Source organism: Ostrea edulis, chromosome 2 (genome assembly GCF_947568905.1).
Source record: "Ostrea edulis chromosome 2, xbOstEdul1.1, whole genome shotgun sequence".
Taxonomy (NCBI): domain Eukaryota; kingdom Metazoa; phylum Mollusca; class Bivalvia; order Ostreida; family Ostreidae; genus Ostrea; species Ostrea edulis.
In genome coordinates this window covers 108,596,142-108,624,080 of record NC_079165.1, presented here as the reverse complement: position 1 = coordinate 108,624,080, position 27,939 = coordinate 108,596,142, and the positions used below count along the sequence as shown (strand labels likewise).

The following is a 27,939-nucleotide window of genomic DNA, read 5'->3' as shown; positions in this document are numbered from 1 at the left end:
ATGAATAAAACAGAAAATCAAACAGCCAATCCTGTTGATTGTTCCGCAGTCTGTAATCCTGCGTGTACATACAAGTGGACAGGTGTGAGTACAATTAATTCAGGAAGACTAGATTCGGGAATGCTGAAACGTGATGAGAGAGGGACCTACTCATGTACTGCTAGAAACTCAATCAAATCAACCTCAAGAAACCTCAATGTTATTGTTAACTGTAAGTACATACATATGTTGGTACATGTTCAAGTGCATTTATATTATCTCCCTCATGCATAGCTCTTATTCTTAGACGAATTTGACCCCACTTTTTTTGGCACGCTGTTTTTGGCTATAATAGCTCTAAAACTTCTTATTTCGGATTTCAAACATTTCGGTTGAGCATCACTGAAGAGACATTATTTGTCGAAATGCGCATCTGGTGCATCAAAATTGGTACCGTATAAGTTTTACATGGTTATACACTGTAAACAATATCTTATATTCACATCGAGGTAGGCTACTGACAAACAAGGTGATGGTGCAAGAGTTTCAACAGTCTCGTTTAAAGTAAGCTTTTCGCAAATTCTATGATCGTTATAACGATATGGTTTGCCAAAAAAACTATCATTGGGTCCAACGTTGCCTGGCGTGTTTCACACCATTTTTTTAAGGCTTTTCTTGGCACACTGATTTTGACTGTGGGAAAAACTTTGTTTGCTTGGTCAAGATATAGAGCTATCGGCGAATATGGTCGGTAGACAGGGCGTGTTTACTCCTCCTAGGTACCTGATTGCATCTCTGGTAAATCCAGTGGTCCGTGTTCCCCCAATTCTCTCTTTCATATTGCTTATAGGAGTTGTGAGATTGATCAGTGTTCGTTTTCTTTTGCCTTTCATTGATCACTGATCGTTATATTCACCTTTGATTGTAGATCCACCAAGCATTGAGTTATTCCAGGCCAGTGGTCAAAACTCAGAATACTTGCCCTTTTCACTAATATGTAATGTAGACAGTTATTTCTTGTCCGCCATAAAGATTCAGAATGTAGAGACAGGGGAGGTAATAGCAACCAGCAGTGGACAGGATTCATTGGTTTTCTCAGAGACATCTGCAGAGTGTTACCAAACTGCAAACTACACGTGTATTGCCAAGAATTATTTTACTGCGATATTATCTCCAAAGCAAAGGATTTCCATTACTTGTAAGTGTTTTTTCAAATATTTAAAAACTGAAAACGTTCAGAGGAGTAGTCTCCATCACAATAAGGGTGCAATTATCTTATTCATTAATTTTTTTAAAAGCAAATAAACATAACGGATATCAAATATAGCGAAATGCTATTGAAATACTCATGTTTTCAGCCATGTAATTAAATGTGTATGATGATGCTTCATGGATCAGAATGGATCGACGGTAGAGATACAGATATCTCAGTAGGAATCATTTTAGAATATTGCAAATAGTCTGGCATTTAAATCATTACAAATTATAATGATGATAGCATTCTAAGACATGTATAGTGTATGTAACTTTTGAATGACAAGTATGGATTTATTGTTGAACCATAATTAGGATTATGAAGTTGAGCAACATCGCTACATGAATAAGCAATCCGATGAAGGGACATATGTTAAAAGGTAGCCATACCAACAAGTTTCATTGGGTACATGTAAAATGGACCATAGTTCGGTAAACGAAATCAAATTCAGCTGTATACACATTATTCAGAGTATTTAATAACTGAATTTCACATGTATCTTTAATGAGTTCATTTTATAGATACTGATAAAATTGAAGATAAGTGCTATGTCACACACTTTCCATTGATTTATGTCTGAATATTCTTTATTTGCTTTCTTGGTTGTATATTATTTAACGTCCCTTTCGAGAATATCTACTCATATGGAGACGTCACCGTTGCGGTGAAGGGCTGCACCCCTTAGGCCTATGCTCTGCGCTTACAGCCTTTGAGCAGGAAGGGGTCTTTCTCGTGTCACATGGGGCCTCGGTGTTTGCCGTTTCATCAGATGGACCGCACCGTTCATTAATCTCTTCCAAGCAAGGGGTACTCAGGACCTATTCTAATCCAGGACATCTCCATATGAGTGGAAAATTCTCATAAACGTTAACAATATCCAAATTAATCAATCAACCTACCCCTAATTCCCCATGGGACTGTTTTCGTGGAATCTTAAATACCAAAAAATCGGAGAAAAACAAACCTGTTGATGGATGTTCTATAACTGGGTAATTATCAAAGGTCAGAAAGCGTAGAGAATAAAAAATATGCAATATGTAATTTTAGGTAAGCCACGGACTTCAGATGGCAAAGCAAGAATGAATATTGGAATAAAAACAAATGAAGGATTGAATGTATCAACAGATTTCATTGGATACCCTCTACCCAAAGTATCATGGACATTTAAAAGAAATTCAACTAACAATGGAATTCTTATCCCTAATGCAAATATAACAGTTTTACAACTAAATGTATCAACTGTTCGTACAGCGTATGTCAAAAGTGCTTTGACAGAAGAGGAGTTTGGAAATTATATAGTTACAAGACACAACAGTGCAGGATCCAATGAATTTATTTTTGATGTGATGCCAGAAAGTAAGCACGTTATTTTTCATGTTATATTTGGACAAATATTGACAATTAAGCAAAATACAAACGTCATTCTATAATTAATCATTGAACTGCAAAAGAAGGTGTAATAAAATAGTACGTATGAACACACGTAAGTGTCGAAGTTATAAGTGCATGCGATAGAGATCTAAACCTCGATTAGACCGCACACTAATTGTAGGTATATCAACAACTTTATACTTAGCCCTAACCAAAGTCAGATTGCTGTCTGAGTGTTTTATACTGATTGTTAGGCTGTTCTTATGAATTTGACAACGGATAAGTCCGTTTAGCTGATCAAGATATAGGGCTCATGACTGATGTGACCAGTGACCACCTCTGGTATATATTAGTCCAATCAAAATAGCCCAACAAATGCCGAACCGTGACAAAATTGCAACATAATTTTTGTTATAAATCAAATCTACATGCATCGAAGTAACATATATAAAAAATCTAATGATTTCTGACCTGAGGAAATATTATAAATAATCATACAAAGTTTTCGTATTTCAAAGGAAAAATCGTTGAAACCATTTTAATTTGGATTAATTAGGTTATGGTACATATTTCATCATTCATTATAACATACAAATTAAATACATGTTTTGTCTTTGATATACTGTTAGAATATTTCGTTGTTAACTATGAATCAAATAAACTTTCATGAATTTCTTGATTAATCCGAATTTTCTCTGTCAATATACAATAACGGACAAAATTCTCTGCTGAATAGTTAAACAAATGAAATTCACCCAATATCTTGTTCGAAACACACATATTTTCTTCAAATATATTTTATTATAATATCAAATAAATAGCAATTGCAAGAACATTTAGAAACAGTAATCTGAATTTCCTCTGCAAAATGAAAATATTTTTAAAATCTTTAAAATCCACTTTTTAAAATTGCATCAACTTTGATGTTTTCTATTACGTCAAATCTTAATGAATGAACACTGTTGTGAAAAGTAATAACACCTTAGAGTGTTCGAGGTCATAATTCACAAGCAAGGTCAAACTCGCATGTTGAGAAGCAAAATATTATCCACAGCGTCTAAGTATGAAAATGCATCTGAAATCCTGTGTGAAACACAGGGCCAAGGTTAACAGAAGTAAAAAGTTGCAAGGATATTTCCCGATCCGTTTATAATTATATTACAATAAAAATATGTTCAAACCAATGATATTACCTAACTGATGATACTTTGCAGAATATTCCAGAAACTTGCAGTATACATCTTCAATGGTTTTAACGAGGGAACAAGTTAACCTTCTGCAGAAGAAAAAAACCCATAACTGAACAATACATGTAGCCTAGGCTACGTTCAAGATACTAGCAAATACGTAATGCTAGATACATGTGCTACTAAATTGAACATACGTCTAGGCTAACTCAAAGTAGGGATAGCACTAAGCGTACGATCTTGAATGCCTTCTTGTTATAGGTATAAATATTAGATTCACTCCATTTTTCCTTTAACATTCTTTCTGGAACACGAGGCTTTAGAAGATAAGAAATATATTTCAGTTTTTTGAAAGTATATTAGATGCAGATACCCCGAGCCTCTTAACACTAAACGCGCTGTGAAGAGTCTCGAGGTATAAATGTACAGTCATGCATCTCATAAACTTTCAAAAACTGAAACTTTTCTTAAAGTTTTTTTTTTGGTTTTGGTTTTTGGTTTTCGAACTAATATGCTTAATTAATGCATTCATAATCACGTTATATCATAATGTATGGAATGTAAACTATTTGATTTTATCCCAGGTGAAAGAAATGATTCTTCATTTTTGACTTATTTAACTTTCTGAATCTTTGTGTAATGTATGCATTTCGCGCACCTTCTTTACATGCGGTCAAAAAGAAAACAATGGTAAAATGAAGTTGAATTTGCACAGATCCAAGGGTTGGACCGGTTGTGGTAGCTCAGTGGTATAGCGTTCGATTCATAACCGGGAGGTTGTGAGTTTGGGCCCCATTCGAGCCATGGCCATATCAGCCCTAAGACATAAACATGGGTAACTGATTGCTCGTTTGCCAAACGCTCGGTATCTAAAGGTGAGAAGCACGGCTGGTCTTTCGAATATGACATTAAAAACGGAGATCCCGTGTTGCTGCATGATGGAACATTAAAGAACTCTCACTGCCATGGCCCTGTGTGCTAACCATAAGGTCTAACTTTGTGATACTTCACCTACAGCTGGTGTCGTGACGTGTGTGAAAATTCTCGATGAGACATAAAACAACCAACCAATCATGAGTTGGTGAGAAAATACCACACCCGTGGTATTGCTAATAAAACAGTCACGTGGTCAGCACTCAGTAAAGAGTTCTTCTTAAGCTGTAACATTTATGCAAGTATATTCAAGCGTAATCATTTAATGCACATTGTGCATTTTCCTAAGAGGATCTCTGAAAAATAGAGAACCAATTTCAACTTTTGGATTTCTTTTTCTTTATTTTTTTCCATTATCTTAAATGATTATACAATTCCATGCTTTCCAATTGGCCAAAATCGAACAATTGAGGAAAGTTAAAACGTTACGTGCATTCGAGGTGAAATGGATTTCTCCGGTGATTTTGATCTCTCGGGCCAAAAATGATCAGAGAATTTCAAAATTATTATGATTAATTTTCTTTTTGGTAACTTAATGCAAACTTTCTACTCCGACTATCTTGCAATAATTGTACGGAAATGGTGACTTGACTAACTACCTCTATGACGAACCGGAGTAACGATCATAGGAATCTATTTAGCCAGTTTCGATGTTTGGGAAATTATTCAGTAGAATGATAAAACAATTATATATATATATATATATATATATATATGTCTGTGTGTGTGTGTGTGTGTGTGTGTGTGTGTGTGTGTGTGTGTGTGTGTGTGTGTGTGTGTGTGTGTGTGCGTGCGTGCGTGCGTGCGTGCGTGCGTGCGTGCGTGTGTGTGTTTGTGTGTGTTGTATTCCTCAAATAGCTAGAGTAACGTACTGATCTAAAAAATGTATGTATATTTACATTTTTAGTGTTTTTGCCTCTGATATCCCTACACATTGTAATGATATAGCCATTTCCTCATAAATACGATGTAGTTGTGACCGATGTGTGTATATGGATCTTGATAAATACAGGATGTCTATTTTAACACCTGGAAATTTCTACAGATATGAAGTAAAATGTACATATAAGAAATAAATATCATTTTTTTTTTAAAAATATATGAAGTCGTGAATTGCAACGCTTTGTTCCAACATACTTTTAATACATAACCTAAGTATGCCGCCTGGCGTAAAGATGTCCTTATGTATTTTTAAAATTAAAAGAATTTTATTTTGTAAATATCTCAATCCTGGCTCAAGACATTTAGTGTAAGTATTAGTTGTTATTGTTAACGTCCAGCTTGAGAATTTCTCAGTCATATATGGAGACGTGATCATTGCTAGTGAAAAGCTGCAAAATTTACGCCTATGCTCGGTGCCTTTGAGCAGGGAGGGATCTTTATTGTGCTGTGGCACGGGGTCTCATCCGAAAATACTTGCTCCATTAGTCGCTTCTTACGACAAGTAAGGGACACTGAGGACCTATTCTAACCAGAATCTCCACGGGGTTAATGTAAGTAGTGACTTTCTCTTTGTCACACGCTTGGCATTAGAAATGAAAGTCATGTGTCGGGATTTTAAGGTCAGTCTTAAATCGAAAGTAATTTTAAAATCAATCTGTCCGGTCATTCTGTCAGTTCATATCTTATAATGTTTTATGTCTGCTCGTATTACAATGTAATGCGAAATTGTTTTGATTTGTGAAGGAATCGAAATCTGAAATGGGCCTAGCAGACGAGAAGTGGGTCATACGCAACACGTTTATTTTTATGTACATGTACTTAAGGATTCTTCAACAAACCTAATAAGTTGATATTGTGATGTGAACTAATATACCCCCGCCACATACCATGGAAAGTGGGTGGAGCATGCAAAAATTGCGGTTTGTTGTGAAATGTTGGCGTTGTAGCCAAGATAACGTTGTCTATGGAAGCCTGAAATAGTAACGGTGAATTTGTTTGGCATGCGATAAATTAAAACACGATATTTTCTGCTTTCCCAGCTGTAGATTTCTTTAGATGTTTGATATGTTGTATATATCATCATGTATATTGATTTGTGATAGAAATAAATTCTGTTGCAACTTTGTCCCGGTTATATTTATTTTGACTGGACTAATCCAGGGGTCCGTGTATGAGCAACTCTATTTTTGATTGCTTATAGGAGTTGTGAGACTGATCATTGTTCGTTGTTTTCACCTTTCATCTCCATGTATTTAATTTTTACCAAACTCGGGGATGGGGTCAGACCCTCGAACTGCCCCTCTATATTTACGCACAACTGTTCGTTATCTCACCTTTTATAGTATCTAGAAATGTGACAAAATATCATTAGTTTTAATCAAAGTACTAAAAGTACTGATAAGCACTAAACTGACTTTGAATTTTCGCTGTTTGTCTGGTTCACGCTGTCGTGCGATCCGTTAAGAACGCCCCGATTGATGATTCGTAGCTGATCGCGGGAATTTTCTGGAATGTTTGGTTTTGATACGATATGATGCAGTTGATCCGTTCTTATACGATTTGTTGCACTTTGATCCCGCTAGGTTACGATAGATATACTCATGTTGCCACGATGTGTCACGATCTGAATACCCGTTCAGATACAATCACATACGTTATGATAAGATTGTCCCAATCAACTTCACAGTTGGACCTTAATCTTATTCCATCATCACGATCCGGGTTCCCGATTTGGGACAATCATATACGTGCCGATACGTTCATATACGTGCAGATACGTTAATCAGAAACCGATGTGTTATGTTGCGATAGGGTGCCATTGTGATTGGAATGTTTTGTCACGACCAGGGTCGATTGATTGATTGATGTTTTACGCCACACTCAACAATTTTATAGTTGTCTGGTGGTGCCCAGTTTTTATTGTAGGAAGAGAAAACCCAGATACAATGTACCTTGGGAAGAGACCACCGACCTTCCGAAAGTAAACTGGGAAACTTTCTCACTTACCGGTGCGAGTGGGACTCGAACCCATGCCGACAGAGGTGAGAGGCCGTGTGATTTTGAACGTGATGCTCTACCCATTCGGCCACGGACGCCCCTGGATCAAAGATGATTACTGATTGGACCCCGATGGGTATATATACAGCCTGAGTGACCATTTACTTCATTGTTTTAAACATCTATGAAATGAACAACACAACCAACAACTACTAAAAATGGTCAAAGTTGAGGTTGATGACAACATGACATTTGAAGCATTACTGTATGTTTATATTATAACTATCGTGACGGATCGTGGGAAATCAGAACAAAGCGTGGTTTTACCTGCAAAAGATTGACTGGTATCAACACAATTTGAGAGCACGATTACATGTAGATGCGATATGTTGCGCTTTGTTACCATGAAATACGATCTGATGCGATTATAACTACGGAAAATTAATCGTTTTGATCGTATCAAATATTTGACAGTCAAAACATTTTCTACGATCGACACGATTGTCACGACTGACCTCAAGAGCTGATAACATTTGATTGGTCACCACGTGAAGTTTAAGATGAAGACCACAATTTACATCGTGGCAAGAATTGTGATAATATGAACATAGCATAATGTTAATGAGCAGGAACAACAGGAGAAGAAATTCTCGCATTGTTCTTTATTTTACATTTACACGGAAGCTTTCTGTCAGCTAAATAAGATATTTTATGTAAGGAAATAACAAATATGGACGAGAAAGAATATCCTGAAACCTTTCACCATGTTTAAATATAAAGTCATTTTATTTGTTAAACACAATGGTCACTATGATAAGTTTAGTCCCACTCGGAACCAAAACTCTGTTCTTGGATCATGAAATTTACAATTTTGGTAAAGGTCAGCTGCACCTTTTAAATATCCATTTGATCAGAATTTTGTATCAATAGTATTAAAGACAATGGTTTTGAGATATTTCACACATAAACACTATAAACAAAGTTTGGTCTCACCCTGGAGTTAGAACCTCTATCTCCAAAGATCATGAAATTAACGATTTTGGTAAAGGACTCCGTGCTCTACATGACTGTAATGATTTGTTCTTGCATGAGCGATGTTGTAGAGAAGAAATTGATCACGTTTTGGTAGTACTTGAAAATTTAAAAGCAATTGTACAGGTAGCTTTCGATTGAAAGTGTGCAATTGTTATCACACAACGGACGCTGATCAAATTCAATAAAAATGAATGGAAACTGTCAAGTCTATCATCATTCACAACGGATAGTATCTAATAAACAACTTTCTAATGTGTTCTAGTTTAATAGTGTATCAAAACATTTTAGAATACAACTAAAATCAAACAAGTTAATAGTTTGATACATACATGTATGTCAGACAAGAAAGAAAGGAACAAACCCTAACCCTAACCCTGACATACATGTATGTATCAAACTATTAACTTGTCCTGTTGTTCCTGCTCATTAACATTATGCTATGTTCATATTGTCACAATTCTTACCACGATGTAAATTGTGGTCTTCATCTTGAACTTCACGTGGTAACCAATCAAATGTTATCAGCTCTTGAGGTCAGTCGTGACAATCGTGTCGATCGTAGAAAATGTTTTGACTGTCAAATATTTGATACGATCAAAACGATTAATTTTCCGTAGTTATAATCGCATCAGATCGTATTTCATGGTGACAAAGCGCAACATATCGCATCTACATGTAATCGTGCTCTCAAATTGTGTTGATACCAGTCAATCTTTTGCAGGTAAAACCACGCTTTGTTCTGATTTCCCACGATCCGTCACGATAGCTATGATATAGGGTCACGTCCGCATGACCTTTTGCTTGGAATATTCATAAGAACTATCAGCCAGTCAGATTGCGCCATACATACAATGATGGCTATTTAGGCGGTTCCTGGCAATTCGTAAACAAATTGCTATAATCTCTCTCCCACGAAGTTTATTCCACACTGTAAAATTGTATATTCTCGCATAACGAATTTTAAGCTTTCGCAATAATGCCTAATCTATTCCCTTCATACAAACAACAAAACGTACGATATGAAATATACCCAAATTAAATTAATTGTGAATTTTGATTTATGTATAAATAGGGATGGGTACGATTTGAATAGTTTTGAAGATGGTCTACTTAAATAACGCAAGGAATATAACGCCAGTCGACGTAAAAGGTGCATTGTGACGTCGCATCTAGCTGCGATATGTTTTCTTTCAAACCAAACAATCGCAGCCATTTTCCTTGAATTGTGAACTCCATCGGGATTTTTTAGCGTTTGAATGAAAGAAAACCTGCAGAGAATAACAGACGTTGTTTAAATCGCATGTTTTGACAGGTGTGCAGTCGTCTGTCAAACGCGCAGCCATTTTTATTGCATCTCTAACGTAAATAATGACGCAAAGGTTCATGGGAGAAAAATTATCGTTGGTATAAATCGACAGGGTCAATTTGATTGGCTTAACGAAAGGTCATGCGGACGTGACCCTATATGGGGTTACGTCAGATCCTAGTGTAGCGATCTAAGTGAGTGGATCTCAGGATCTGGTTTTAATCAGATTGTGCAAGGGGGTATTCCAAATTTAATATAATAGATTAGACTAACATGATATGTCCATATATTTACATTTAGGTATTGAAGTGATTGTTTGTTTAAACGTAAATCTAAAAAAAAGCCAAACATTGAATTGATTAAATATTGTTTAACGTCTCTCTCGAAATTTTTTCACTCATATGGATACGTCACCATTGTCGGTGAAGGGCTGTAAACTTTAGGCCTAGTCTCGGTGCTTACGGCCTTAGAGCAGGAATGAATCTTTATCGTGTCACACCTGCTGTGACAAGAGTTCTCAGCTTCTCCGGTTTCATCCGAAGGAGCGCCCTATTTACGACAACCTAGATACAATGAGGTCCTATCATAACCCGGATCTCCACGAAAAAAACCCCAAACAAAACACCCAAGAATTTTTACACAAGTACATTATACACTGCACTCATCAACATGTGTGTGTTACTCTCCTTGTGTAAAAGTCCGTATTCATATTGGAAAGTAAACTCACTTGTTGGTCTTGGGTCTGAGTGAGACACAACATGCATTGAATTTTATAAAGAAGGGTTCTTTATATGAAACTGCAAATAACCTTAGCAAAAAAGCATAAGATTCATGGGATGTTTAGGAGTTCTAATATGAAAAACAAAAACGTAAAAGAAGTGAATCGCAATAAGGATAACGTATTTACAACATGTAAACGTATAAGCTCAATGAGGATCCTAAGCTAGGCACTTGATGTTACAAAAGTAAATTACAAACGGTAATGTTCAAAGTCGTTCTGTTATACGCAACTAAGTTTGATTTTTTTCCTTACGGAATAGAAAGAACCAGTCTAATATTGACAAGTTTAGCTTTAGAAGAAAGTTGAGGGAATCAGCCAGTGGAATTTCCATAATCAAATCACCTACATAAGAAATGTGGTACACTAGTATGCGGACTATTATTTTAGTTTGTATCATCATATTCCAAACGGGGAGAGGGTATCGGTATCAATGAACGTTTTAAAAAATTCAATACTAATATTGCTCCTGTAAGAAATAATGAAGAGGCATCTCGCCGTAAAAATATATACTTTTTATGTTAAAAGCTCATTCACAGAAAAAAAATGTGGGGACGAAGAACACAGACAGGAAAAACATGCCCCCTACTCTTTAACCCTTCGTATGTTCGGAAATAGCATATATCTGTCATTGTCAATTGTTTATGTTTGAAATAAAAACAAATTGAAAATACGATTACTTTCCACTATGTGTTGCATACTGTGGATCGCAGACCAATTTACATTTATGCTTGAGACATTGGTAACCTTTATGAAAGGCGAAGATAACGAATAGTGATCAATCTCATAACTCCTATAAGCAATAAAAAATAGAGAGTTTGGGCAAACACGGTCCCCTGGACACACCAGGGGTGGGATCAGGTGCCTAGGAGGAGTAAGCATCCTCTGTCGACCGGTCACATCCTCCATGAGGAAATCATATATATTTCAGTAAACAGCTCTTAGGCGGTGTTGGGAAGACTTGAAACCGAGGCAATTTCTTTTATAAAAGCAGATATATAGTTCTTTACCTTTTGTATTTTGCTTCACCTAAGATCATTTGATTCTCATCTTTGAAACTAAAAATAACGCAATTACGTTTCATGATGTTGACGATTGTTTTGAAAAATGTCCTGGCCGTTTAGAAATGATAAGATAATCCTAACACCTTTGCATACTCTATATTCTTCAGTGAATATCGACTATCTATTTCAACAATTTAAAATTGAGTGACTAGTACTGTTCCATTCACACCTACTTATCGTGTATAGTATCGTTGTGTAATCAGTTACGTAATATTACCCCTCTCAGACACAGATCCCTGTCCCTCGCTGTCAACAGATAATAAATCGTACACAATTTCTTTCTCGTTCACGATCAACGCGGATCTTACTGTGTAGTTAAATTTCTTATCTGTGTCGCACATAGGTTTGCTGTGTCGGGCGAAATTGTTGCTGTGATGGAACCGGACAGTCAAAGCACAGATGAAAAAATCTGATGACTCTAGTGTACATCTTATTGACGTGGTTTCTAATTATAGATTGGACCATGCAAAAGTACTGATTTTCCTGTCCTCTGACCGCTATGCGAAGGTTGCAGTGCATAGACACCCTAGCCCAAAACGTTGTTATAAACAGGATTCTTATTGATTTTTAAAAGTTTGCAAATGATATGCTTCTTGTGTCCCACTTTTTCCCAGAATTTCAATTTCATTGACTAATGATATGTCTGACACCAGATAGCGGTAAAAAATGTTTCCGGTTTCAGTCGCGTGTGGCAATTATCGCTGACGTTTGCGCTTAATGCTTAAAAGACATTGGTAAATACTTTATCATACAATACAAATTACATTTCTAGTCTCTTACCTTCGGTATGTTAAGCTATTGAAATAATAGTCATTCCTCATGGTTGTGAATGATGTGTGTATATATTACAAAATGTTCAACTCCTTTAATTTCTCCTATCAGAAACTAGTAACTGAATATACTTATAATATATTTTACGGGTTAACCGTTGAGACGAGCGAAGACCCTTAACGTTTTGCAACATGACTTTAGACATTTTAAAATCCACCTATTCATTTAACGCCGGAAAATTCACACAGTCAATGTAAACAGTGCATTGTAATGTTATATCAGCTGCGATGTTGTTTTACTTCCTTTCAAACCAAGCAGTAACAAAATGTACCAAGGTAGGAGAAACCTTGTCTAGAATTTAAAACATTTGCGGTACTTTCTAAACAATTTATTTGTTTTATCTAAGGGGTTGTAGATGAAGCATTCCGCAGTGACAGCGACATTTTTCCGGAAGCATTATGGGTAGCCCCATAATTTTTCAGCTGATGAAGAGCAAATCACGTGACTCAATTGCGTAATCATTAAAGCGAGCTCGTCGTGTCGCTTACCGACGCGAGCTTCGCTCGCTATAATTTGCAAAAATGTCACATTCTAATGCGTACTCCATCCACTGTCTATTGAACTACATGTATATTTTCAAACAACTGCTCAAAATTGCCCCTATGGATATGAATGTAAACCCTATACTAGATCGGTTGCAAAATCATGATTAACGTAAATATGATTTGCTTACTACATCGATGCATGAATTTGCCTATAGGTGGCGATGAACCGGAAATGCGATGACGAAAGCAAAATCCAACTGGTGACAATAAAGCGCAGCTACTTTCAACGCTTAAAATGATCATGATAATAAAGTTTACAATTACTTTTCATAATTATAAACACAGTTTCTCTGTCGTGGTAAGTAAGTCACATGGTTAATTACAGATGTGCGTACATATCAAGCTAAGATAACAATAATACAAATAGTGAGGATGTGGGGATAACAAGAAAATCGCAGAAAAAATATGTAAAAGTATTCTCATCTAGATCCGCTACTGCATCATTTGTGTAGTGTCTTTTTTATAAGGGATAATAGTTTAAAGAGTTGCAAACTCGTATATCTTGATGATGTTCATTTGGAGGAAAATACGATTTAAAAGTCACTGCAAGGTCCTTGGAATGTTAGTTTCAACTGATTCGATACTTTCGAATGTGTTCTGCGTATGACGAAATTGTAAACCGAGGTAGGCTACTTTTAAATAAAATTAATATTAGATTGGTTTCAACAGCTTTGTTTAACGTCAGCATTTGTGGTTATAATAATCTTATTTTCTTGATGAAGATAAGGGGTTTACGGCTTGTGTGGTCAATATGGGATGTTTGCTCCTCCTAGGCATCTGACCCCATCTTTGGTGTGTCGAGGGTTCTATATATACTACTCAAAATTTGATAAGGATCATAGATATTTTTATGTTTAAAAAATTGATAACTGCATACCTGGCAATATTGTGTCCAAGTGAAATCAAAAACGTCTTCAACAAAATTGCACGTGCATTTCATGCTATGGGAAATGCGTTTCTCATTACAGTTTATGCTTTTGCTACCATTGCACGATTTTCACTCAGGCATCGGTGTCTGATTCTTTCTAAAATTTCAAACTCACTTGAGTGTTTACACTACGTTTATCAACACAATGCCCCCTCAACGTGTCAGGCGTCGCCTGACGACAGAACAACTGGGCAGATGTATTGGAATGCTTGACGCTGGCTATTTACAACGTGACATTGCAAATGCACTAAAAGTCAGCCAGAGCGTTGTAAACAGGGCCTGAAATCGACAGCAAACTTTTGGTACAGCAGCACACCGACATGGGGGGTGGGGGTCGTCAGAGGTCGACAACCCAACGCCAAGACCATTTTGTGGCTCTTCAGGCACGACGCCATCCCTTCTGGACAGCAACCACCTACGTAACGACCTCCTGAACGCCTCGGTGGTGAATGTGTTCACTCAGACGACACGGAATCGGCTTCACAATGCAGGTCTCAACTCGAGAAGGGCATGTGTTCGAGTCCCTCTGACTGTTCGACACCGGCGGAAACGATTGGACTGGGCTGAAGATCATGTCACTTGGACACAGAACGATTGGGTTCAAATTCTGTTCACCGATGAGTCCAGGTATTGTTTGGACTTTAGAGACAGGAGGCACCGAGTGTGGCGACGACAACGTGAACGTTTCCATGATGCCAACATCAGTGAACATGACCGTTATGGTGGTGGTTCCATCATGGTCTGGGGTGGAATCAGCAGGAATGGAAAAACAGATATTCATGTCCTGGAGGGAGGAACAATGACGGGGGTGCGGTACCGGGATGACATCCTCGATGTTTACGTCAGACCCTACGCTGGTGCTGTTGGCCCTGAGTTCATCCTGATGGATGATAACGCTCGTCCTCATCGCGCCAGGGTGGTGGAGTAGTACCTTCAGCAGGAGACAATTGTCTGTATGGACTGGCCAGCGCGCTCGCCGGACTTGAACCCGATTGAGCATGCATGGAACATGCTGCAGGTTGCCCTTTCACGCCGTAGAGCACAACCCACGACTTTGGCAGAGCTCGGAAACGCCCTCATGGAAGAGTGGAACAACCTTCCCATTGGAAACATCCGGGTGCTTATTGACAGCATGGCTCGACGTTGTCAAGCCGTCATTGATGCAAGGGGAGGCCATACCCGGTATTGACACTTCATCGACTAAGTGTAATGATGGACTATCCCTAAAAACTGTGTAATTCTTTCTCTGGTTTGCTGTTAACTTTTTGTAATGAAATGCCTTTTGGTGTTGTTATCAGATTTCAAGCATTCCGTATTGATAAAAGTGCATACCGTTCATGAATTTTCATTCATAACCTGAGTAAACACGTTTCTGAGTCAAATTTATGTCTTTTGTTATGTTAGTGGTAAATAACACATATAACCTAGTGATCCTTATCAAATTTTGAGTAATATATGTATTCATCTTCCTCCTGATTTCGTAATTCATTGGATTGGGAATTATGAGATTGGTTCGCCACCTTCACATTTTAAGTCAAACGCAGTTGACCTATTCCAATTGGTTGTCATCCGCCGTCATCGTCCGGCATGCGTCGTTCGTCGTGTGTTTACATTGAACATTTTTAACTTCTTAATAAGTACCATTCCAATTATTTTCAAATTTGGTATGAAGCATCATTAGGACAAGGGAGGCAAGAATTGTAAATGTCAGGACACCAGGACCCCTGGGGCTAAGGACGGAGCAAAAACTGCTCAAAATTGACCATCTTCTTCTCAAGAACCACACACGTGTAGGAAAACCTAAATGTATAGCGATGTAAAACAGGAAGGCTTCTACCAAGATTGTAAATATCTTGATCCCCAGAGTGGGGGTTCTGACCCCAGGGCGGGACCAAACTTGGTATGTAGTGTTCTTTAGTGCTATTGATACTAAATTGAAACTAAATGGATAGAGCAGGTAGTCTTTTACCAAAATTGTAAATTTGATGATCACCAGAGTAGGGCAAACTTAGTATATATTATTTATGTGTAAGTTTACTGATACTGTATAAAATCTAAATGCATACTTAGGAATAGCAGAAAATGATGTACAAAAATGGTGAATTCCACGACCCAGGGCTATGACATTAGGATGGATCCAAATTAGTCATATCTTTTGATGTTTAATGTTATTATTGAAAGCCTTTCATCAGTGTATGCACTTTTGAGTGCCGTGAAGTTTTAAAAACACATCTTGTTTTATACTGTTGCTGAACATTTGAATTTAGCATAGATATTCAGACCAGGAAATATTCTCTAGATTCCATAGCCCGTGGGAGTAGTGATATTTTTCCCACTAGTTTTCGGGTGACCGATAAGGCCTGTGGGCCTCTTGTGTCTTTAGAACTCATATTTTGCACTACATTTACTTATGACTAGATGATGTGCAGTGATCAATAACTGAATATATCGGTTTTATGCATGATACTCAAGTGCCCGTTAAGACCCATAGATCTCTTCTTCGGCTTTTCTGTTTATACTATTTTGGGTTTCATGAAATCCAATTAAGAATATGCAATATATTATGAGACGTGAACAGTATTGTTGTCACTATGATTAAAGTTAGTACATAAGAAAACCATGTGACTAATGACAGTCATGAAATTCTTGAAGATGGAGTTGAAATTTGTGAAGCAGCATTTAAAGTTAGAACTTTTATTTACGCTCGACCCCTTTCTCTGCTGCGAAAACGGATTGAAGTGCAGAAAAGAACTGAAAATTCTTGAATGTTTACCATTGCAGGAAAGCCAGATCCTCCACATAGTATATCAGTGAATTGTAAGCTTGCTCCAGGAACTGCAGTGGTAAGATGGTCACCAAGTTTTAATGGTGGGGCACCACAACAATTCATTGTGTCCTATGAATCTGCTCGAGGTCATCAAATTAATTCATCAGTCTTTTCAAATCCAAATGGAACAATTGAAGGTTTACAAGGTGGAATGCAATATTCCTTTCAAATCATTGCATTTAATGACAACGGAGAAACATATTCTGAAGAAGAGGAAGAGTGCATAACACAAGGTACTTATTATAAAAGCTACTACCGGTATACACACGTGCATATAACATATATAGCATGAATAGCTCTTATCCTTAGACGAATTTGGCTCCACTTTTTGGCACTCTGTTATCCCTAAAATAGCTCTAGCAGGTTTATGGTTATTTCGGATTTCAAACATTTTGGTTGAGCATCACTGAGGAGACATTATATGTCGAAATGCGCATAACACAAGGTAATTATCAGTATTACATGTATATACGTGCATAGAAAGTAGTTTTTGTTGTTGTACTGATCCGCACATATAATAATAAATCCCTTAACCTGAAACCAATGATAAAAATCACAGATAACTTTAACCAAACGTATTTAAACCTAACAAGAGATACTTGATATTATGTTAATGTATCAGCAGCAAATTACGAACGACAGGGCATTACCCTTTAGTTATATCATCATAACTACAAATCATACGAAAAGGTGAATATAACGAACAGGGATCACCGCTGTGAGCCCAATGTCTTGGCCAGACAAACGGAGTAATTCGTAGTCAAAAAAGTGTATAACGACGGCCTACAAATTGGTTCAGAACACGTCAGAAAGCGTTTTACCTAATGATATTGTATTGTTGTATTGGGAAGATAGAGTGCTAAAACAACCATAAAATTAAACATGTTAATGCAACATGTTGATATGTTGATGGTTATCAGTGTTCAAATTTGCCACTCATATCTACACTATTTTTTTTCCTACAAATAGAGCTAAGATATTATTATACTTCATCAGTTGAATCCAAACTTCTTTTCGAGCAAATTAATCATTTCCATGAATAACACAATTTTCCATGAAAAATTCAGAAATACTTTACCCTTTCCCCTTTCCTTCAAAATCAACGATAATATTGCTTTTTCATTCCAGTGTAATTGAGGAAAGATACTTTCTGACCTCCAAATCAATAGGATTGCCTCGGAAGTATTTTCTTCTACACTATATACAATAGAACATTTTGCAAAGTTTGAAAAGTTATTATCTGGCCAATAATCTAATAAACGTGTTGGTAATACATACCCCTTCTGGAGTGTTTACAATCATGCTATAATTATTAATTATTGATAAATAACACTTTGGCCATGAAGCACGAGATGCACAGGAAATGCTAATGAACAAGCATTCACACTGAACATGGCAGCTCAGCTTCTGTAATCCCTTTAATTCAATTTTTAACCCTGCTTATAACTTTTAAAATGCCGAGATTTTTCATATTTGATGCCTATATACCTTCTGACAAGAACTTTTTGTTGGTACCAAAGTTTTTGATCTGTATCCTTGACCTAGATCTTGATCTCCTTTTAAGAAAAAAAAGAGCCAAACTCTAAAACTGTTCAAGCGTTATGGTTAGGGTTAGAGAAACGACAACAGAAAAGACAACTAACCCTAAACCTAATCCTAACCTTTTCATATTTTGTATATATATTCCTGATGCAAAGGCCCTGTCATTCAGACCATGTCTTTTTTACTTTGCAACCTTGTATCATGGTTATGTCGTGGCTAATGGGTTCCCGTATGAAATCAAAGATTTGAAGGGAATAAAAGCGTTTCAATATTACAACAGCAATGGCAAGATAACTGAAAGAACGATTTGGCCTATGGGCCTTTTGTAAGAACTTGTGTCCAGTTTCCCATTGTACATTGCAGATTTATACCCTTAAGACCAATTGGAGATAGTAAATATTGGTTGATACTGGTAGAAACAAACATTCTCGTATTACTCGAAACAATGAAATGATATAATGATGTCTGACGTGTTTCATATCGATTGTTTGACCGTTCTTGGCAAAGTGATTTTGACGACTCCGTTTACCTGACCAAAATATAGGGCCCACGGCGCGTGTGACCAGTCGACATGGGATGCTTACTCCTCCTAAACACCTGATCCTATCTATGATGTGTCCAGGGGTCCCTGTTTGCCCAACTCTCTATTTTCTATTGCTTATTTGATCACTTTTCGTTATCTTCACCTTTCATAGACATAGGGTTCACAGTGGGTGTGACCTGTCGAGAATGGGTAGTTACTACTTCTAGGCAACTGATCATACCTCTGATATATTCACGTGCTGGTGTTCACCAAGTCCTTAATTTGTATTCCTTCTGAGGATTTTGTAGATTGATCACTCTTCGTTATCTTAGTTCTTCATACTTGTCTTTCCTTCACCAAAAGGAATCCGCTATGGGAGCCAAACAATCTCCAAGCATTAAACGAAAGTATGAAAGCTTTACCACCATTAGATCATTAAAACATTTCATTTCAACAACACATATTGTAACATATTATTAAATTTGATAACTACATATCTATTACTTTATAAATGTATCTACAGGCTCCCAACATTGACGTTAACGCTGCAGTATGGCTATCTGTAAACCAGTTGCGATAGCTTGGTGGTTAGGTGCCAGCTTTGCAAACAGACCGTCCCGGTTTCGATTCTTGATCGGCGTAATTCTTAAGATACTTAATATACATGTAGGTTGTGACTTGCTGATTAATACACTAGTGACTTGTTTCAAAAAGCGCCTGGCATTGGAGATAAAATTCATTTGGCTTTCGGACATGACATTAGCTGCACATGCCTCGAAACATGTGTAATAATTAGTATCATTGACATCAAAACAACGTGGTCTTTAGAAATTATTAGAATCCACATTTGATTTACACCACTTTGTAGTCGCACAGTACGTTTGAAGTTTCTTCTTCACAGCTGAAACCCTTATATGGACAGCATTGTGGTAACACATATTCTTATGGGTGACATGATTGGTAATAACCAGGAAACATAATCTATACATAGAATTGTAGTAATGCATACGTATTTGTTAACGATTCCAATGAAGAGATAAGAAATTACAATCACATGAAAATGAGCCTATAGCAAAAACCATGATACACTATATCAACAAAATATATGTTGAGACCAACATCAATAATATATGTGGTGTTTTATTTGGGAATAGACATATCAAATTAATGAAACAAAACATGTGTTTGTACGCAGTGACGGTATGCATGAAAATGTTTATGATTCATATCTGCCCATCGTCCTGCAATAAGCAATAATCAACAGGTCATGGGTTTGGATCATATGGAAATCAAGTATTCTTGGTCCCACAACTTGATGTGAAATGTATCCCACACACATGAAAGCAAGAAGAACAGCAATCCAGATATATTGAGCATTAAAAACCCCTAAAATATGTACAACTGTTAAATGTGAATGGACTAAAATCAAATTGCCTTGAGCAAACATAATCATGCAAAAGACATGAGTATATCAGGAGGACTCTGCATGAAAATTAAATATAGAAATTGTGTGTGGCCCCATAGCGCTTGAATATCAAAACAATCCAAGGCATGGACGTTATACAAAAACCCAGAATTTTCTGTGCAGGTTTTATGTCTAGGTATGATCATATGATCATACGACTCAAATAAAATAATTAATGCACCCTGCCCTGACCTACAGCACAGACTGCAAAACCAAAGACTATTAAAGCAATAACATAAAGTTATACTGGCCTGAGACATGCACTATGACACTGATGTCTGCATGGCTGATCTGATGCTCCGCCAAAATTCGCACATGTTTGGGATATGAAGAAACAATAGCATCTGGACTAAGTCTGGATTTTCCAACAGGACTAGGTCAACCCTCCATAAACGAACACCTTCAGCTCTCGGAAAAGCTAGGTTGCTCCAGAAACCTCTGTGATGCTATGCTGTATCCTAACAGGAAATGCAATGTTGTTTACTAACTGAAGTGTAAAAGCATTGGAATCATGTAAAAAAAAAAAAGGATGTCCTTTCCGTGCAACATGTAGGAAATTCAAGGCTTCGGTGTAGGAACTAGTCTCCAATCTCGCTATAGGAGGATTGCACACAGGTGGACATCAATTCCACTGGCCGACACTGACACAAAGGAGAATAATGCACTGCGGCATTCCGAAAACCACAATCACGAAAACTAGAATTCGTCTGCTAGATACTTGTAGATCACAGCAGTAGCAGTTCAGTTTGCATGCAAATCCAGAAAATTAAAAAGAACTCAATACAATGCAGACAGCAGATCACGCATGGTTTTTCTTTCGTGTCAACAAATCGATAATAGCCACATGACCTGAATAAGCACAACTGATTGGTTACAGAGCAAATCAAAGAACAGTGCAAAACTAATAATTGGAGAACAACATGTAATGGTTGCTGTATAATAGCTTACTAGTATAGCCCAATATGAATAATTGATGCAAAGAAAAATTACCTGTTGCTATAAAATACTAACATATAACTGTACAGATAAAAATCACCAGGAAAAATAGCCTGGTAAGAAAAAGGAAACCCATATGATACATCATATACTTTGTCACACAGAGATCAATAATAACTAAATTACTTATAAAATATTTTTAGGATGTAAAATTTGCAAGCAGGGGTTTGCTTCCTGAGTTTAGCAACCATGCTATTTTTAGTATGTACTTAATCATAGCTAAAGAACCTGATTCACAAACCCCAAAATATGGCCCTTAAAATATATAAAAATGAAAGTAAATGTTGAATGCGAGTATTGGTGTTATAAATATGTATCAGAATCCGGAGTTTAAAAAAAAACATGTTAGATTTTAAAAATAGGAGCACAACTAAAGCTGTATACATGCTAGAACCGGATATGGTACCGTATTTTTGTCATTTTTCACCAAAACCTGGTTACTTTGTAAAGGTTTTGCCATACTGGTTTCATCTCGCCCAAAATATTTAAAGTATTTTTATAATATACACCTTTTCAATTGACCATAAATGCAAAAATATTTTAGGGCGAGCTAGGAGCACTATTTTTATTTTTCAAAAAATGATATTCCGGATTGCTGAAAAATATTACGGTTATAATGCGCTGGTGGTGGTAAACTTGAATTTTACAGAAAATATGGCTGGTTTAAGTATCTTATGGAGAAGGAAACTACGTTTTTTTTATTTCGTGTCATGTATATGTACATAGGTCATTTTAGTTCGGTGTTTATTTTTAAAGCAAGGGGTATTCCATCACCTAATAATAGTTTTCGGTTGCAGCTTGTTTTGCCCTTTTACTATAGATGTTCATTTTCAATACCTAGTTGTTTTCATCTTTTAAGGTCGTTCACAATACATCTTCATTGCATCGTTGCTGAAAATCTGTGTACAATTTTGGTAGTTTTACATTATTATCATAAACGTTATCATTTAATGAAACGACAGTTATTGAAACTGTTAGGCCTAGTGACTGAAATGAACATGGCGCGGCGTCTTCTTTTACTTTGGAGTATCGGAAAATATTCAGGCTTCACGCAAGTATTCTTGTATGGTACTGATATCATATCGAATAATTTTTGCTTTATTTATTTTACAAAATTGTTACTACGCAGCTTTAGACTGTCAACATTCGAAATAACTGTTTTATTTAACCTAACTTTATGTACATTGGGGGCAAGTCCTTCTTTGATTTACAGTACATCCAAGTTTCGGGCTGAATATTAGCATGCATGGCCTGGTCAGGCAAAAAGGAATTCAAAATAACAGATTTAAACAACAATATGACTTATCATAGCATGCAGCATTGCCGCCAGTTAAATCCGAAACACTAAATTATGTAAGCAATTCATAGATAGCGATCCACATGTTATCGATGAGACATGACGTCATCTGTTGTAAGACATTCATGACGCATTTTATGCTTCGATAGGCGGATCAAGTAACCCCCATATGAAAATACTCGATATAGCGGGTTTTTTTTCACATATGATATCGTTGTACATGTCAAGAGTTTTTTATTTTCTATTTTTATGTAACTTTACTTGTAAACAAAGACTGCGTTTTTTTTTTTTGGGGGGGGGGGGGGTAAGACAGTACAGTATTTATTGTGCATGTTTAATTCCGTTGATTTTCAATTTCATGGCCTAGTTCGAGGGCCTATCAACGTATCAGTGTTCCATTGTCCAATGTAAAATTAGAAAAGGAAAAGTAGTGTCGTCTTGGTTGTCAAGGAGGAGTGTGTCCCCATGCCAAGTTACATTTATACAATATAAACAAATATTTTTTTCAGCGTGCTCAACAAATCAAATTGCGTGATACAAGTAAAATAAAATAAAATTAAATTATGACAGACGGACTGAATGCTATATTATATATGTTTTGCCAATTAATAAACTGGACATGTGTTGTGCCAATAAATATATCTCAATTTAATAATCCAGCCTACAATAGCAACAGGAAATTGTGCTTAAATTGCCCAATCTTCAAAACCTTAAATTGTGTACATGTGTGTGGTGGCGGTGGTGGGTGGTGGTCTTCATCCACTCAAACTGTCCCAATCCCCCTCCCAAATTCAATTTCTTTAAGTGTGCAGTGGATAGATCGCCACATGGACCCATCCAAGTCCACTGTAAGGATGTTTTAAAATATCGGTTTCAAATGCAATTAGTTCACACACAAAAATATATAGACAACATTATTTGACGATTTGCATTTTAGTTGCTTCTATTCATACACGCTATACAATATTACTGAATCTATAAGAGAGAGAGAGAGAGAGAGAGAGAGAGAGAGAGAGAGAGAGAGAGAGAGAGCACCAGTAATTGTATACAGGTACGGTTTAAGTTTAATCAAATCTTAAATGTATAATATTATTCTTATTAATTAACCATTCCACTTCATTCTGATATATTTCATTTCCCTTTTTTACATGTTAAATTATTCAGCTGGCGCGAGTTAGGATTGCCCCCCCTCCCTTTTTTAAACCGATGTTACGTGCCTAGCTATCTAACGCCCTCTCAGTCAAAAATGAAATAAATATATAATCTATATTACTACAACTTCATTGGATTTACTAGACTTTTTTTTACCACCGTAATACATGTTTATGCAAGCTGACAATCTAGGTATTTTAAAAAAAAAATTCCATCTTCGATAGCAAAATGTATTCAGTCCACGAAGAGCAGAATGGACCCAAAACCCATGGCAACCGAAGATGATTTTTACCCCCGTTTTCGGGTGTTATAACTGACAAAAAAAAAGTATGTTTTATAACTTTCATTCAGAAGACGGGTAAGTTCGTGAGTCACTGAATAAACAAAAAATCGTCCGCAGTCTTATTTCAATCGCGTTGTCAACTGTATACTTTTTGATATTTCTACACTACCTGTAAACATGTAGACAGCGGATCTAAATCATCTAATATTCTTAATTACAATAAAAATTATACATTAAAAGACATGTGGTGCATTAATATAAATGTCAATCTTTTGAAATAATCGCACAAATAAAACAATGCTTTTACTTGTCATTTTATGGTCCACATTTTTTTGAGCTGCTATAATTCATGCTATTTAACAAATTGAAATCAATGCTAATTTATACCATGTGATATTCGTTTGTTCATTTTCAAAGTCAAATGATCCTGAAAGTTTCTTATTTGGTGAACTCGTGCTGCTCGTGCCGTGAAACAATGTACCGACTAACACGTACAGGTGTTTCATAAAGGTGTGAACGTCTGCGGGAAAGTCTGCATACAGATATATATCAATATCTTGATATATCTATATACAAGAAATAATCCCGATTTACAAACATGTTGAGGTTTCTACTTAGAGATAATTAAAATCCATTTAGCGACACTGTCCACTCTATATCTGCTTCAAACATATAAACATGGAAAGTTAATACAGAACGGACGTCATAAGTTAAGGGTAATTAAGATGAATTGTTTCGAATAGCAAACTCCAACATGTAAAAAAATGCTTCTGTTTGAGATATCACATGGATTATAAATTACACAATCAGAAATCAAACAATAGTAAAAAAGCATAAATAAGTTATAGAGATATTTCTATTTATAATTTATCACGAGAGAGAGAGAGAGAGAGAGAGAGAGAGAGAGAGAGAGAGAAAGTTATTGAGCTATATTTATAATTTATCACGGTTTTATATTTATAAAGAGAGAGAGAGAGAGAGAAATGTGTAAAACTGTAGCAGTAATATAGATGAAATAATATGGCATGGCAATAGTGTTGCATACATATGACAATAATTACTCATTTAGTCAATGATTGAGAGTAAGGGAGAGAGAGAAAGGGGGGGGGTAGACTAGCTATGTGTCAGCTTCTGTTTGGGATACCATCGTTACACAAACACTACGTCCACAGAAACCCTAGAGAGAGAGAGAGAGAGAGAGAGAGAGAGAGAGAGAGAGAGGAGGGGTGTAGACTTCGTGTCAGCTTCTGTTTGGGATGTCATCGTTACACAAACACTACATCCACAGAAACCCTAAAGAGAGAGAGAGAGGGGGGGGGGGGCTTCGTGTCAGCTTCTGTTTGGGATACCACCATTACGCAAACACTACAGCTACAGAAACCCTACAGACAGCCCATATTGAGGGGTATCTTGATCATTCTTCATTTGGTTGTTTATGTACACAGATCTACTTGGATTGATTCATTCTCTCGAAACATAATTATTTTTACCTACTACACCCACGACACCGCGAACTCCCAGGACACCAGAAAGTGCCCGGAAACGCCGGGAAATATTATATTTCGAAAATTATTTATATACGATATATAACAATTTAATTAGAAGTTTTAAAAAGCAAAGGTTTAGAAATGGGCTAAACCTGTCATTTGCAATACATAAATATGACCAAGTTTGAAGGTTTACGGGAAATAGAAATGCGGTATGCATGTAGGTAGAAATTTTAATTTTATTTTTTTTGATAATAGTAATAACCTGAGAAATTTCCTGTGTATATCATAAAAATATACACAACAACCGATCTCTTGGCCAGGTAAACTCCAGGTAAATAACATTGACCATGGATAAGCTCCGCCCACATTCAGTGATCCGTGGAGCAACCGTACGGTGTTTTTTGGGGGTCTTTAAGTAAGTTATCAAATCAGTATGACAATTCTTTAAAGATAGACAGTGAAGGTACATTTTTAAAAATTAAATTACTATTTTAAATTTACAATAATATATATCATTAAATGATATGAATATATACAAGTCGCCGTTTTATACGTTTTAATTTTCACCCACTAATATTTCGCTTAGTATTTTTTTTTATCACACGAAGGTGCACGGTGGCACAAAGGAGACACAGATGTCAGATCTCCGTGGACTTAAATGTCTACCTCGCTCAGAAAATTAAGACTTCAGAGGTGCCGACAATTTTAAAGGTTCACTGTGTTTTATTATTTTTTTTAAATAATTTTAAAAATCCATTTTTGTAATTAGTTACTATAATTACTCAAGTTTAACCAAAATTATACAGTTGTCTCTCTTTTTTTATCCTCAATTATATCAATTTTAATGGAAGTTGATACAAATAGATATATGCAACTTGAAAATATAAACTCGTCTTTGAGATAGACGGTGAAACAATACTATTTGCTGTGGTCCTTTCACTGCAAGGAATTTTAATTTTTGATCACGATTTTTCAATTATGTCCAATACAGCGGGGGAAAAATTGTAGTGTTATGTAGTGGGAAGGGGGGGGGGGGGGCAATATATCACAAATTTAAACATCGTGATAGAAAATATACAAGTTCCTAGTATTTTAACAGTTGTGATTTACAATCAGAATAAGCCCAAAAAATATATATTAACCTATGTGTCCATTTTTTGTGTATTGCACTGTGATTCTCATAACGTCAACATCATGACGTTATATAGCTTTTCTGTTGAAAAACAACACAAAGTTTAAACGACTGTAAAACGAAAACTAGAAAAGATATAGTTATAAAATAAATTGTTCTATAACCTATAAATCCTAGAGAATCAACTGTGAAAGTCTCATTTATTTTGGTGAAAGGGCCAATTTTAGTACTTTCTGGCTCTAGTCCTTTGTCGTTGGTTTCCGCTTATGCAAATCTGTGATCACAGGCATATTTCGGTATATTTACAATCCCAATGTTTTTGCCTTTGATATCTTTATAAATTGTAATTATGACAATTTCCTCATGAATATGTTATATTTGTAAACAATGCGTGTATGATATAAAGATAAACAAAATACGTCTAATTTAACGTCTATGAATTCCGACAGAAAACAGAATATAAATATATAAAAAGCCTTCATTTCTGATATACACGAGACTATGGATTGCAACTTATTACGACAGTATACTTGTCATGAAGTGCCACCGAACTTCAAAGAGTATACTGGCGTAAAGCGTCGCAGTTCATACCCTCGTGTTTTCAAAAATGAAATTCATCTTTTAATTACATACATAACAGGTCACATTTATAATACTGAAAGTATAATATCACAGTTGATACTATTTTAGAATGTCATATTCTAATTTTCTAGGTTTGCCAGGAACAGACAGTCATCAAACAGAGGTAGATGTCGGAAGTGTTATCGGGGCTGTTATTGGATGTGCTGCTCTTCTCATCGTTATCCTTGTACTTGTCATCTATCTTAGGAAGCGTTATACCTGCATCATAATAAGTAATGTATATTATGATTTTGCGTTACCTATGCATAGAGTAACGTTAAATACTTTTATCCCAACATCGAATCAGGTTAACTTTACATTTTATCGATATTATATATCTATAACTTGATGAGATAAAAATCTAAATTTACATCATAGATCTAAAATGTCGATATTTGATTACTGTGAACTTTTGTTTTTGTAGAATTAGAGAAAAATAACATGTAAGTATTATACTAT

At 36.2% G+C, this 27,939-nt stretch overlaps 1 protein-coding gene across 1 annotated transcript; it reads left to right on the top strand.

The window, feature by feature from the left end:
- Positions 1-27,927, top strand: LOC130051557 (nephrin-like). Its single transcript, XM_056153576.1, has 6 exons — positions 1-211; positions 908-1,177; positions 2,282-2,590; positions 16,934-17,212; positions 27,573-27,713; positions 27,905-27,927. Exons 1-6 carry the CDS (start codon positions 1-3, stop codon positions 27,925-27,927), a joined length of 1,233 nt encoding a protein of 410 aa, XP_056009551.1.
- Positions 27,928-27,939: the final 12 nt, after the last annotated feature.

Excerpts from the sequence above, each read along its gene's own strand:
- LOC130051557 (XM_056153576.1), top strand. The coding sequence starts at position 1 with ATGAATAAAACAGAAAATCAAACAGCCAATCCTGTTGATTGTTCCGCA. Across the intron at positions 1,178-2,281 it reads GCAAAGGATTTCCATTACTT|GTAAGCCACGGACTTCAGAT; the intron begins GTAAGTGTTTTT and ends ATGTAATTTTAG. Across the intron at positions 17,213-27,572 it reads GGAAGAGTGCATAACACAAG|GTTTGCCAGGAACAGACAGT; the intron begins GTACTTATTATA and ends CTAATTTTCTAG.